This window comes from Capricornis sumatraensis, chromosome 9 (assembly GCF_032405125.1).
Source record: "Capricornis sumatraensis isolate serow.1 chromosome 9, serow.2, whole genome shotgun sequence".
NCBI classification, from domain to species: domain Eukaryota; kingdom Metazoa; phylum Chordata; class Mammalia; order Artiodactyla; family Bovidae; genus Capricornis; species Capricornis sumatraensis.
This window is the reverse complement of record NC_091077.1, coordinates 94,436,114-94,447,499: the sequence shown is the minus strand read 5'-3', so window position 1 is coordinate 94,447,499 and position 11,386 is coordinate 94,436,114. Positions and strand designations below refer to the sequence as shown.

Here is an 11,386-nt window from a genome sequence, read left to right as displayed (position 1 = left end):
GCGAGCTGGCTCTGCTTTCTTCTCCAGAGAGGGCACCCCTGAAAGGGCTGGGGACAATGACACCCCGGGATGTAGCTGTTCATGCTCCAAAGCTCTAGCCGGTGCATCGCTCCAAACTGAAATGACTTTCAGGGCTGGCCCTTTAAAAATCGAGCACGCCGCGGGGGCAAACTCCTCCTCCAGGGAGGTTCCTTTAAATGAGAGCCAGCTGGTCGGTCAGCCGCGGCTTTTACTCCAAAGCTCTACCTACAGTGGAGGTGTGTACCCCCCGGAGGGAGGCGGCATGGCTCAAGCGTTCGTCAACAGCAAGATCCAGCCTGGGAAGGTGGTCGTGTTCATCAAGCCCACCTGCCCCTACTGCAGAAAGACTCAGGAGCTTCTCAGCCAACTGCCCTTCAAACAAGGGCTTTTGGAATTTGTCGATATTACAGCCGCCAGTAACACCAGTGAGATTCAAGATTACTTGGAGCAGCTCACTGGAGCCAGAACGGTGAGCCTGGGGTCTCCTGCTCAAAGGCTGGGGGGGCGAGGGGAGGAGGGGGGAAGGCTCCCGGATGCCTTTGTCTGTGACGGGTGGCCCGTGCCTTCCTCGGGGACACCGCTAGGGCTTCGTCGCTCTGAGAGGGTGCGGGGGAGGGCGCCCGAGACAAGAGCTGCTTCCTTGAATAGGCAGCGGACCTCGGCCCACGGGGTGCGCAGCCGACCCGTGCTGGGCGTCAAGGCGGGCGGGCCGGCGGGCAGCTGTGTCCCGGAATCGCCGCCGCCGAGGAGCGCTCTGCAGTCTTTGTTTTCAGCACTGACAGCCTGAGCTTGCAGGGCTGGGCGGTGGAAGGAGGGGTGGAGGGGCCACGGGTGAGCCCTCTGTGTCTGCTGTTGAGCAAAAACCCAGAGCATTCTTTCCTCCGGGTTCACAGGGCCCAGTGGCATTTGCTCTCCTTCAGTCTTTTCCTCTGGGCTCTCTTTAACCTTAAATTTTCTCCTTCTTCCGTATCTTATCTCATTCCTCCCACTGGGGAAAAAAAAAAACAAAAAAACAACCTAATGACTCGTTGTGGCTCCTTGACCTAAATGAGGGGATAGTTCCAGGCCTGTCGAGTTAGGGACGTCAGAGGCCAGAGTTCTGGCTGGGCTCTCAGTGGCTTGCTGTGTGATCCTGGCAAGTCACCCCACCTGCGACCCTCAGGATACCCCTTGGCTGCAACACCAGGCCGGAGGAGACCTCTATGGTCCTTTTTGCTTTGAGTAGACAGCGGGGGCTCCTGACACCCTCTCTCCTCTGTGTGAAAGGACTTCCTCTTCCTTAGCACCCAGGGCTTCCGGTCGCCAACCAGCCAGGCCACCAGATCAGCGCAGGTGCCGGGGTCGGAGCGTGGTGCCGAGTCATGTCCCACCAGCCCCCTTTCAGGACACACGTTCTAGGATACAGTGTTTGCAGGTGCACGTGTCCTAGTTGAGGTTTAGTTTGGATTTGATGGTGTTTTTTCCTTGGTTCTCAAGAGGAAGCCCACCGCTTCAATCAGAAGTCAGCATTCTGGTGCAGAGGGAGGCAAAACTCTACTGCTTCCAGGGACCCCCACTGGGAGCCGAGGACCCTTGGTCTTAGGAAGGTCCTGGAGTAGAGAACACAATGACGAGAGGGCCTCTTGTTGCTTGGCTGGACCACCAGCTATTCAGGCTGCTTGGGTCCTAAGCACCAAAGGGCAGTGTGGGTACAGCTCTGGCCCCTGATGTGAGGGATCCCTCGGGGAGGGCGGTTTACAGGTGTTGTTGTACATTAGAATCACCTGTGGGGGTGGTTTAGTCTGTAAGTCGTGTCTGACCCTTATGGGTCAGTCCTCTATGACTGTAGCCTGCCAGGACCTCTGTCCATGGGATTCTCCAGGGGATCTTCCCAACTCGGGAATCAAACCCAGGCCTCCTGCATTGCAGGCTGATTCTTTACCAACTGTGTGTGCTACAAGGGAAGCCAGAATCACCTGGGGAACTTAAAAAAAAAAAACCTCTCAATGCCTCAGTCAGACTCCATGCCAATTAAATCCCACAGGAGAGGGGGCAGACAGGCATCAGTAGTTTTAAAGATCCCTAGGATCTCTAGGACATGAATCGGAGAAGGCAATGGCACCCCACTCCAGTACTCTTGCCTGGAAAATCCCATGGATGGAGGAGCCTGGTAGGCTGCAATCCATGTGGTCTCGAAGAGTCAGACACGACTAAGCAACTTCACTTTCACTTTTCACTTTCATGCATTGGAGAAGGAAATGGCAACCCACTCCAGTGTTCTTGCCTGGAGAATCCCAGGAATGGGGGAGCCTGGTGGACTGCCATCTATGGGGTCGCACAGAGTCGGACACGACTGAAGTGACTTAGCAGGACCTGAATACAAACACAGAGCTGTAAGAGGAGGAAGTGCTGGGGGTGAAATGTAGGCTTGCAGTTTGCTATGACTACATCTTAAGTGTTCTCACCACACACACACGCAAGTAGTAGCTGTGAGGTCGTGGATATGTAAATTAACTTGACTGCAGTAATCATTTCACAGTGTATCTGTATATCAAATCCTGACATTGTACACCTTAAACACACACAGGTTTGTCAGTTACACCTCAAAAAATGTGGAAGTCAAAATAGAATGTATCTCCCATCAAAAAACCAAAACAGTAATTCCAATTTGCAACAAGGTTTGGGAGCCACATCTTTCAACCAGCAGCAGCTATCCTCTAGCAGGAAAAACAAACCTCTTCACACAACCATTCAACTCCCCCCACCGCCACCCCCAATTCACTGTACAGCTAACACTTTCTTCTAGTGATCTTTCAAAGTTTGTTTTTGAATTTTTCAAGATACCTTTCACAGGTTCTTGAGTCCTGAATGCATTCCTCCAAGGGGAGAACAAATCCTTTCAGGATATATAACTTCATCCTCCCTAGCGCTGAAGGTTTTCTGTTCAAAGAGACTGGAAACCGTGAGCGCTGTCGCTGTCTTGCTATGCCTGTGGTGCTGTGCAAAGAGCAGCAGCCCGGTGGGACTTGACTGTTTGCGGAAACATAGGACTTCGATCCGGCCACCAAACTGGAGACGCTGGTTTTGGTTTTGCTATAGCCACAGCCCCTAGATCAGTGCTTTCACTTATTCTTCCCGAAAGTTCTTTCTTTATGTAAATCCAAGTTTCCTGACCTCTGTCATTCTCCTTTTCTCTGAAGGATGCCTTTGAACATTCCTCACAAGGCAGAACTTTGGGCAACAAATTTGCTTCCTTTTTGCTTGTGTGCAGACATCTTTTCCTCCTTTGCTTTTGAAGGATAATTTTGCTGAATACAACAAATATTTTTAAGCATCTGCTGTACTAGGCTCTTTTCTGAACACTGAACAGAGCAAACAAAAATTCCTGCCTTTGTGGAACTTACATTCTAGTAAATGCCATAAATAAAGTAGTGTGTTGGAAGGTGGTAAGTGATGTGTGGTGTGGAGAAGCCAGGTAGGAAAGGGAGGCAAGCAGTAGGCAGCAAGGTACACTTTTAAATGGAGCTGGCAGGGTCTCACTGGTTTTGCAGATCTCTAAAGGGACTGAGGGAGCAAGGCATGCAGAAGTGTAGGCGTAGGACATTCCAGACAGTAGGAACAGCAAATGCTAAGGTCCTGGGGTAGAAGCCTGCCTGGCGAGAAGGCCTGTGTGGGTGGAGCATTGTGAGTTAGGAGCGGGTGTGGTCTGAGATCATGAGGAATAGGTAGGCAGGGCCGTTCATGCCATCACATGGCACACGGACCAGGCATGTGACGGGAGATGAGATGCCGCTTGATTTTGAAAGGGTCACTCCAGTGGCTGTGGGGAAAGAGGCTGCAGGAAGGCCAGGATAAGGACCTAAACTGGGGACCTTTGGAGGTTATGGCACCAGTTCCGGTGAGAAAGGAACCGTACCAGGGAGCAGCCAAGGAGGTGCTGCAGAGAGCTGGCAATCAGCTGAGGAGCAGCCTCAGCAACACAGGTGGCACTGCTGGTCAAGAACGCGCCTGCCAAAGCAGGAGATATGAGAGACGCGGTTCAAGCCCCGGAGAAGGCAGTGGCAACCCACTCCAGTATTCTTGCCGGGAGAATCCCATAGACAGAGGAGCCTGGCAGGCTACAGTCCACGGGGTCGCACAGAGTCGGAGACGACTGAAGCGACTTAGTACAGAGAACAGAAGAGGCCACCCCAGCTGAGGCTAGAGAAAGCTGGAGAAGGAAGGCCGCAGAATTCCCAGGCTGGCTTTTCTGGTGGCAGTTCCCTACTTCTTTAATATAACAGACTCAAGTTCCTCCGAAGAGGGGGGGTGGGCTGGGAGGGGAGGCACAGAGCACGAGCCTTCTCTTCCTTCTCGGATGCATCAGCAGCTTCCTGTTGGGCCACCACAGCCTCCCACACCATCCGGTGGGGCCTGCAAGTTCAGCTTCCTCTGAGGGAGCTGATAACTGAAGGGCTTTCAGTTCAGTTCAGTCACTCTGTCGTGTCAAACTCTTTGTGACCCTATGAACTGCAGCACACCATGCCTCTCTGTCCATCACCAACTCCCGGAGTTTACCCAAACTCATGTCCACTGAGTCGGTGATACCATACAACCATCCCATCCTCTATTGTCCCCTTCTCCTCCTGCCTTCAATCTTTCCCAGCATCAGGGTCTTTTCAAATTAATCAGTTCTTCGCATCAGGTGGCCAAAGTATTGGAGTTTTAGCTTCAACATCAGTCTTTCCAATGAATATTCAGGACTGATTTCCTTTAGGATGGACTGGTTGGATCTCCTTGCAATCCAAGGGATTCTCAAGAGTCTTCTCCAACACCACACTTCAAAAGCACCAATTCTTCGGCGCTCAGCTTTCTTCACAGTCCAACTCTCACATCCATACATGACCACAGGGAAAACCATAGCCTTGACTAGAGGGACCTTTGTTGGACCTTTGATGGGCTTTCCCGTGGTCTTCACTGTTCCCTAGCCCAGAGGAGGGGGTGTTAGGGCAATGGGGCCTTCCAGCTCTCAGCTCTCACAAGCAGCTTGTGTGCCAGATGGCATGCACAGAATTCCGCCCTGGGGACAGCCCAGATGATCTGATCTGATCGTGTTTCAGGGCCTGCCTTTCGGGGGCTGGGGGCTGCCATAGAGCTATGGGTTTCCAAAGCCTCAGTTAGTTACCCCGGGAGGAAGGAACTGCCCTCAGCACCAACCCGTGGTTGCAAATATGCTCCTTGAGAGTCACCTGGGAACTTGTCAGAATGCACATTCTTGAGCCCCTGCCCAGATCTCCTGTATCATAAATGTGGGGTGGGGAGGAGTAAGAAATCTAGGTTTTAACAAGCCCACCACAGTTCTGATGCGTGGTTCAGGTCTGAGAACTGCTGTCTAAGGGGAGGACGCCTTCCTTCTTAGGGGTTTCTCTCCAACTGATGTAATCCAGACCCCCTGGTCTGGATGGGGGAAGCAACAGGAGGAGTGACAATCACTCAGTTATTTTCAAAAGTAACGCAAGTTCAAGAATGAACACATCCCTTCCATGGGGCTTCCCTGGCAGTCCAGTGGTTGGGACTTTTCCTTTCAATGCAGGGGGTGTGGGTCTGATGCCTGGTGGGGGACCTAAGATTCCATGTGCCTCCTGTCCAAAAAATCAAAACATAAGACAGAAGCGATGTTGTAACAAATTCAAAAAAGACTTTAAAGATGGTTCACATCAAAAAGAAAAAATAAAAACTAAAAGAATGAAAGCGTCTTTATTTGAAGCTCAGATGAGTTTTACTCCTTTAGGCAATGCTTTCCACAGAAGGAGCCCAGTGTTATAATTATTTGAATTCCATTAGGATTCTTTACCATTGCAACTGACCACAGCCAGCTGTTCCTGGGAGGACAGAAGCCAAATGGCCCCCAACAATCTGAGAGGTGCTTTATTTTCTCTAAAATAATGGCCAGGATCCAGGGGGGAAACTTTAGGTTTCTGAGCTCATCTTTCTGCAAATTCTTTCAGCTGGTTAAGATTTAAAAAAGAAAACTGGCCTTGATGTCACTTCCATGGGCGTGTGGGGCAGGCGGGCCCGTGTGTGGCTGAGGAGGGCACCGCCAGGCTTCCTCACTGGAACACCATCCTGTGCGCTCCTCCTGCTCAGGACACAGGACGCAGCCAAGGCAATGTAGTGAAGGATTCTTTCAACTTAATTTGTAAAGCCTACTTCCGCCCAGATCCCCGTCTTAATAGAAATATGGTAGGACTTACCTGAAGTACTTCAGCCCTTTTTCTCAACTCTCTTCCTTAAAAAAAAAATTCATCTGAACCTGCACCCCAATGTTCATAGCAGCATTATTTACAATTTCCAAGATGCAGAAGTCACCTGAGTGTGTCCATGAACAGATGAATGGATAAAGAAGACAGGGTGTGTGTATACACAGTGGGATACTACTCGGTCATGACAAAGAATGAAAGTCTGCCCTTTGCAACAGTGTGGATGGACTCAGAGGGCATTCTGCTGAGTGAAACAAGTCAGAAAGACAGGACTGCATGATATCACTTACATGTGGAATCTAATACAATCACCACAAACTAGTGAATATAACAAGAAAGAAACTTACAGTGAACAAACCAGTGGTTACTAGTGAGGAGAGAGGAGAGGCAATGCATGGGTAGGAGGTTAAGAGGTCGAATCTATTATGTAAAAGTAAGCTACAGGGATACATTCTACCATATAGGGAGTATAGCCAATATTTTATAATAAGTGGAATATAATCTATAAAAATTGTGAATCACCATATTGTACACCTGAAACTTACACTGGACGTCAACTATACCTCAATAAAGACATGCATCTGAGTAACTGTGCCTTCAGAGGAAAAGCAAAAGCTCTGAAAATATTCTTAACCTCTCCTGCCCCTTCTATTATGTCCCTAGTGTTCTGGGAGAGGACCCGGTATTTCCTGACCCCTCGGGGAGCCTGTGCTGGGCTTGCTTCTTCACTGCCAGTCAGCCTTTCTGCAACACCCTTGGCCTGGAACTTGTCTGAGCCACAGTGAAAGGACTTTATCCTCCAAGAGCCCCCTGGAATCCTGGAATGAACCTTACCTAGCAGCAGGGAGGGAGCCTGAGTTTGACTCGAGATGAATGTGCTCAGCAGAAAGAGCTGACTGTGTCAGTCTGACGGGCCCTGGAAGACCCACCCATGCCAGCTGCGAAACCAAAGCAGATGCATGTCTTTGCTCCCAGAGCTGTGGCACTTCATCCTATGATGGGCCAGGCATTTCAAAGAAGGTGATTCTGACATCATCTCTTCCCTAGCTGAGGGCAGGGCTCACAAGAGAGAGACGACTCTCATAAACTGAGTCTAAAACTCAGGGACAGAACTGATGGAAATACTTGTTCAGCTGTACTTAAAAACAAACTCCTTCCTGGTTGCCATGGTTCAGTTTAAGGGCTCACGTGTGGTCCCAGCTGCAGAGAAACCAGAATTCAATCAGGGTGGTCTGGCTGCAGCCAACCAAAACCCATTCCTGGAAAGGTGTTCCTGCAGAGTGAAATTTTTAAATCATTTTGACAAGTTAGACAATCTCACACAGAACATTCCACGTGAAAAGCATCTTAGTTTAAAAGCATTCTCGAGTGAATTATGTTATGCTTCTCACAAAGTTCTGACTTGAAAGAGTATACATGAGGACGTTGTAAAGTGATTTGAAAAGCTTCAGACCATGCGGAATATTCAGAGAATGATAAAAGCGTCTAACCTAATGAAGTTCCCTAAATGTCCTGGCTTGTTTGCTTTCTTAGGTACCTCGAGTCTTCATCGGTCAAGAGTGCATAGGTGGATGCACTGATCTAGTAAATATGCACGAGAGAGGGGAACTGTTGACACGGCTAAAGCAAATTGGAGCCCTGCAATAATTACAGGTGAGTGACAGGTGGGACTCTGGGCCAGGAACACTGACAGATGGTGGAACTCTACTGTCGTGTTTTATTACAATCGAGCAAGGCACCCACGATAGGCAAAGGGTGATTTGGGGAACTGCGATGTCATGTATGAGTTTCCCTTTTACAAAGTGCATCAGTAGGAGGAAAGCTTTTCCCCCAACCTTCATTTAACAAATATTTATTTAGCACTTACTATGGGCCAGACACTGTATGAGACATTGGAAATATAGAGATGAACAAAAGAATAATATGGAACTTATATTCTAGAGAGAGAGACTGATCAAACACAAGTTAAATAATGCCTGAAACAAGTGAATAATCTGATAGAACATGGCAGAGGGGTAGGGAGCAAACTGAGCTAATGTGGTGAGGAAAGGCCTTTTTCAGAGGGGCTGGCTAAGCCCAGACCTGATTGACAAGGAGGAGACAACAATATAATGATGAAGCCGAAGAGCTTTTCAGGCAGAAGGAATAGAAAGTAGGTAGGAAGGTCCTGAGGGGACAAGTATGGAATATTCAAGGAGCCAAAAGCAAGCAAGAGCAGACTGCGTGAAGGGCAGTGAGAAGGGAAGGTATTAATAGCAGCAAATGTGGGCAGTGGCCAGAGGTCATAGGCCATGGGAAGCAGCCTGAAATCTCCTAGATGCAATGTGAAACCAAGGTAGTTTTTGCTGTACCTGTGTTCACCCTGCGAAGCCAACTCAATTCAATTGGCTTCCCATATGACAAGCCAAAGTTTCCTAAAGTTGTAACCTGAAGGAGATCTTTGACTGAATGGAAAACCACAGGGTCACGGATCCTTCAGAAAGGAATCAAGATCCCTTTGGGATCTGATGGGTTCCCCTCCCTGCAGCTCTTGGAGCAAGACGGCTTCGAACCAGGCCAATTCCACTGAGTCATCCGTGGAAAGACTGTTTTTATTTTAAGCCAAAGGAGAAATGTAGGGTGTTCAAATTAAAATGTTCTTTGAAGGATATTTATTGCCCACTAATTAATAATTAACCCCTGAGCAATGAGTACACAGAGTTTGCAGGGATTACTCAGAAAAGCCACAGGAGTGAAAACACAAGGCCTGAAAAGCATAACCGATCCCTTTCAAAGCAAACAGTTTTACAAATCTTGAATTACAGTTCTACAACTTTATCCCAGCAAGTAAACAGACGTCTGGGTTAGCTTCCTGGCCTCACCCCATGTGGTGCCAAATGTTTCCTATTCGATACACTTTTTTTTTTTTAACAATTCAGGCTTAGATTAAGAATGAAAGAAAACTTGTGCCTTTCCAGGGAAAGTGGGAAATACCATCCCCCCAGTGACCTCTAGGTTGGGGTGGGTGTTAGAGTCCCCCATATTCGCCAGATCTCTTTAGCTGCATTGTCCTTCAGCATATTATGCTCTTAGTATTCCACTGGCAACTTGCATTTCAAGACCATCTGTAACTGATTGTGTTTAAATGGCAAGAGTCAGTGCTCTGATAATGAAAGAGAAATGATGGGAACTGCTCTAAGAAGATCCGATTCTTTGTGTTTTTTGTTTTTTTTTCCCTAGCAGAGCAGACCCAGGCTGATATCCCCCTTGGGGACAGGATGGCATTGCAGATAATGACAGCAGTTCCTGGAGGATGGACCTGGGGTGACTGTACCCAGTTACAGCAACTGTTTACTGAAATATGTTAACCTCAATAAAAGGGGAAGGGAAGTCAACAGCTTCTTTTGACTCAGTATTAAAAATGGACCAACTTGCCCCAAATAACAGGTCTGATGGATGTCTTGGGCTTCTTGTGGATTGGCCCTTTGGGTTCCCAGGGACCATGACAAGATATGCTTAGGATTCACTCACTGACCCAAAAGATGGTCCTTCTCTTTGGCACATGTTCTTACCAAGGGTCTCCTCGAGCTGGGATGCCTCTACCTCCAACACCTGGGTTTCTCAACCAAGTGTGTCTCAGGCCCCCAAGCATGAAGCTAGAGTTGGTTTTCTGCTACTGCCTGAAAATTATTTTGTTGAGTTTGACGTCCTAGAATTTGCATTATGAAATCAACAGGCATTTTGAATGTGCTTTTTCAGAAGGTGTCTTCCCAGGCCACCATCTCCAACCCACCCCACCCCTTTCTGCTTTGAGAGTCACTGCTGTGAACCGCTGCCCTGAACCCTGACAACTCACAGATCTCACAGGAAATGTTCGATGGTTCTGTCTGTTCTGTCTCTCAATCCGAGAGAAGCCACGTGAAAAGTTAAGCACGGTTGGTCTTCACTTGGTGCTCCAGGGGTCAGAGGTCTAACTGTAGGTGCGGTGATCATACGGCAACACTGTTAGGTCAGATGGTGTCCAGGGAATCCTGAACAAGCATATATTGTTTAGATGACACACAGAAGGAAAACATAAACATTTAAATGTTATGTAGAAAACCTGTATCCCCCTCCCCCAAAAAATGTGTCTGTGAAAACAGCCAAGTTTGGGAAACACTGTTCTAGATGATTCTCTCTCTCCCCTCTTCCCCCCTCACTCTATGAGAACTTAAGAATTCCTCATTGTGAAGGAGTCTAGAATTGCAAGAGTAAGTTAATTTCTTTCTGTAGACTCAAGTATGAATGGTTAATTTCTTCTCTATTAAAGAAGTACCCATGGATCATAAAGTGATTTTTGCCCAATTCTGCATTCTCAAGACTTTAAGGAGTGTCATCAATGCAAAATAAACCAATTTCAGGTGTTTTTCTCCACGTCCGTCCCTCCTGCCATTATAAATAAAGGCACATGCTATTGTCTTTCACTGAGTATACACTGTTGGTGTGATTTTGTAAATTTCATAATTTGCATATGTTTACACAGCCTATTGAATAATGTTTAGGATTCAATAATAGTCTTTTTCATACCACATTCCATTTTCCCATTCCTCTGCTAATACTCTGGCACCCTGGGCTTCCTCTCCCTTCCCTTAGGGACTCTAACCTTCCTCCCTTCAACCAGATGGCAGTGGATGACCCGCAGGTCACACACCACACTGTGAACACACCCCCTGAGGCTGTGCAGTGTGCAAAGAGCAGTGTGCAAACTTGGTCCCCAGTCACGTCCCAACCACTTGCCTGCTCTTCGTTTCCCATCTCTGCACCCTGCTCATCATGGTCCTCCCGAGATACCCTTCTTTCTCCTTTGTTCATCTTTCAAACCCTGCCTTCAAGGCTCGATTTACAGGCTCTCCCCTCTAGACCTACCCTCTCACCTCACTGCCTCTTGATGAAAAATACAAGTCACTGCTCCCTCTTCTGCAGTCCTAAAGGGCCCTGAACATGTTGCAACTCTCATCAGGCTACACTGTAATCATCTCTACTGGCCTCTGGCCAGATTCAGAAATACTCAAAGGCAAGAGCCTCCACGTAAACAGAGGGTCTATTTTATCAGAGCTATACACGTATGTGGTTTAAAATGTCAACACTAAGACACTACTCCACCCCTCCCAAATCCCAGTCCTGCATAC

The 11,386-nt window shown here is 48.2% G+C and overlaps 1 protein-coding gene across 2 annotated transcripts; it reads left to right on the top strand.

The window, feature by feature from the left end:
• The first annotated feature begins 220 nt into the window (after positions 1-220).
• On the top strand, positions 221-10,632 carry GLRX (glutaredoxin). Of its 2 annotated transcripts, none has more exons than XM_068980668.1 (3): positions 221-490; positions 7,773-7,892; positions 9,462-10,632. In XM_068980668.1, exons 1-2 carry the CDS (start codon positions 284-286, stop codon positions 7,884-7,886), a joined length of 321 nt encoding a protein of 106 aa, XP_068836769.1. In that variant the 5' UTR covers positions 221-283; the 3' UTR covers positions 7,887-7,892; positions 9,462-10,632. The 2 variants fall into 2 exon arrangements, with proteins under 2 accessions (XP_068836769.1, XP_068836770.1); XM_068980669.1 differs by having other exon boundaries at positions 9,459-10,632.
• The last annotated feature ends 754 nt before the right edge of the window (positions 10,633-11,386 follow it).

Bases quoted from the DNA above. Each gene is read 5' to 3' on its own strand.
- GLRX (XM_068980668.1), top strand. From the start codon at position 284: ATGGCTCAAGCGTTCGTCAACAGCAAGATCCAGCCTGGGAAGGTGGTC. The intron at 491-7,772 runs GTGAGCCTGGGG...TTGCTTTCTTAG, and splicing joins AGCTCACTGGAGCCAGAACG to GTACCTCGAGTCTTCATCGG.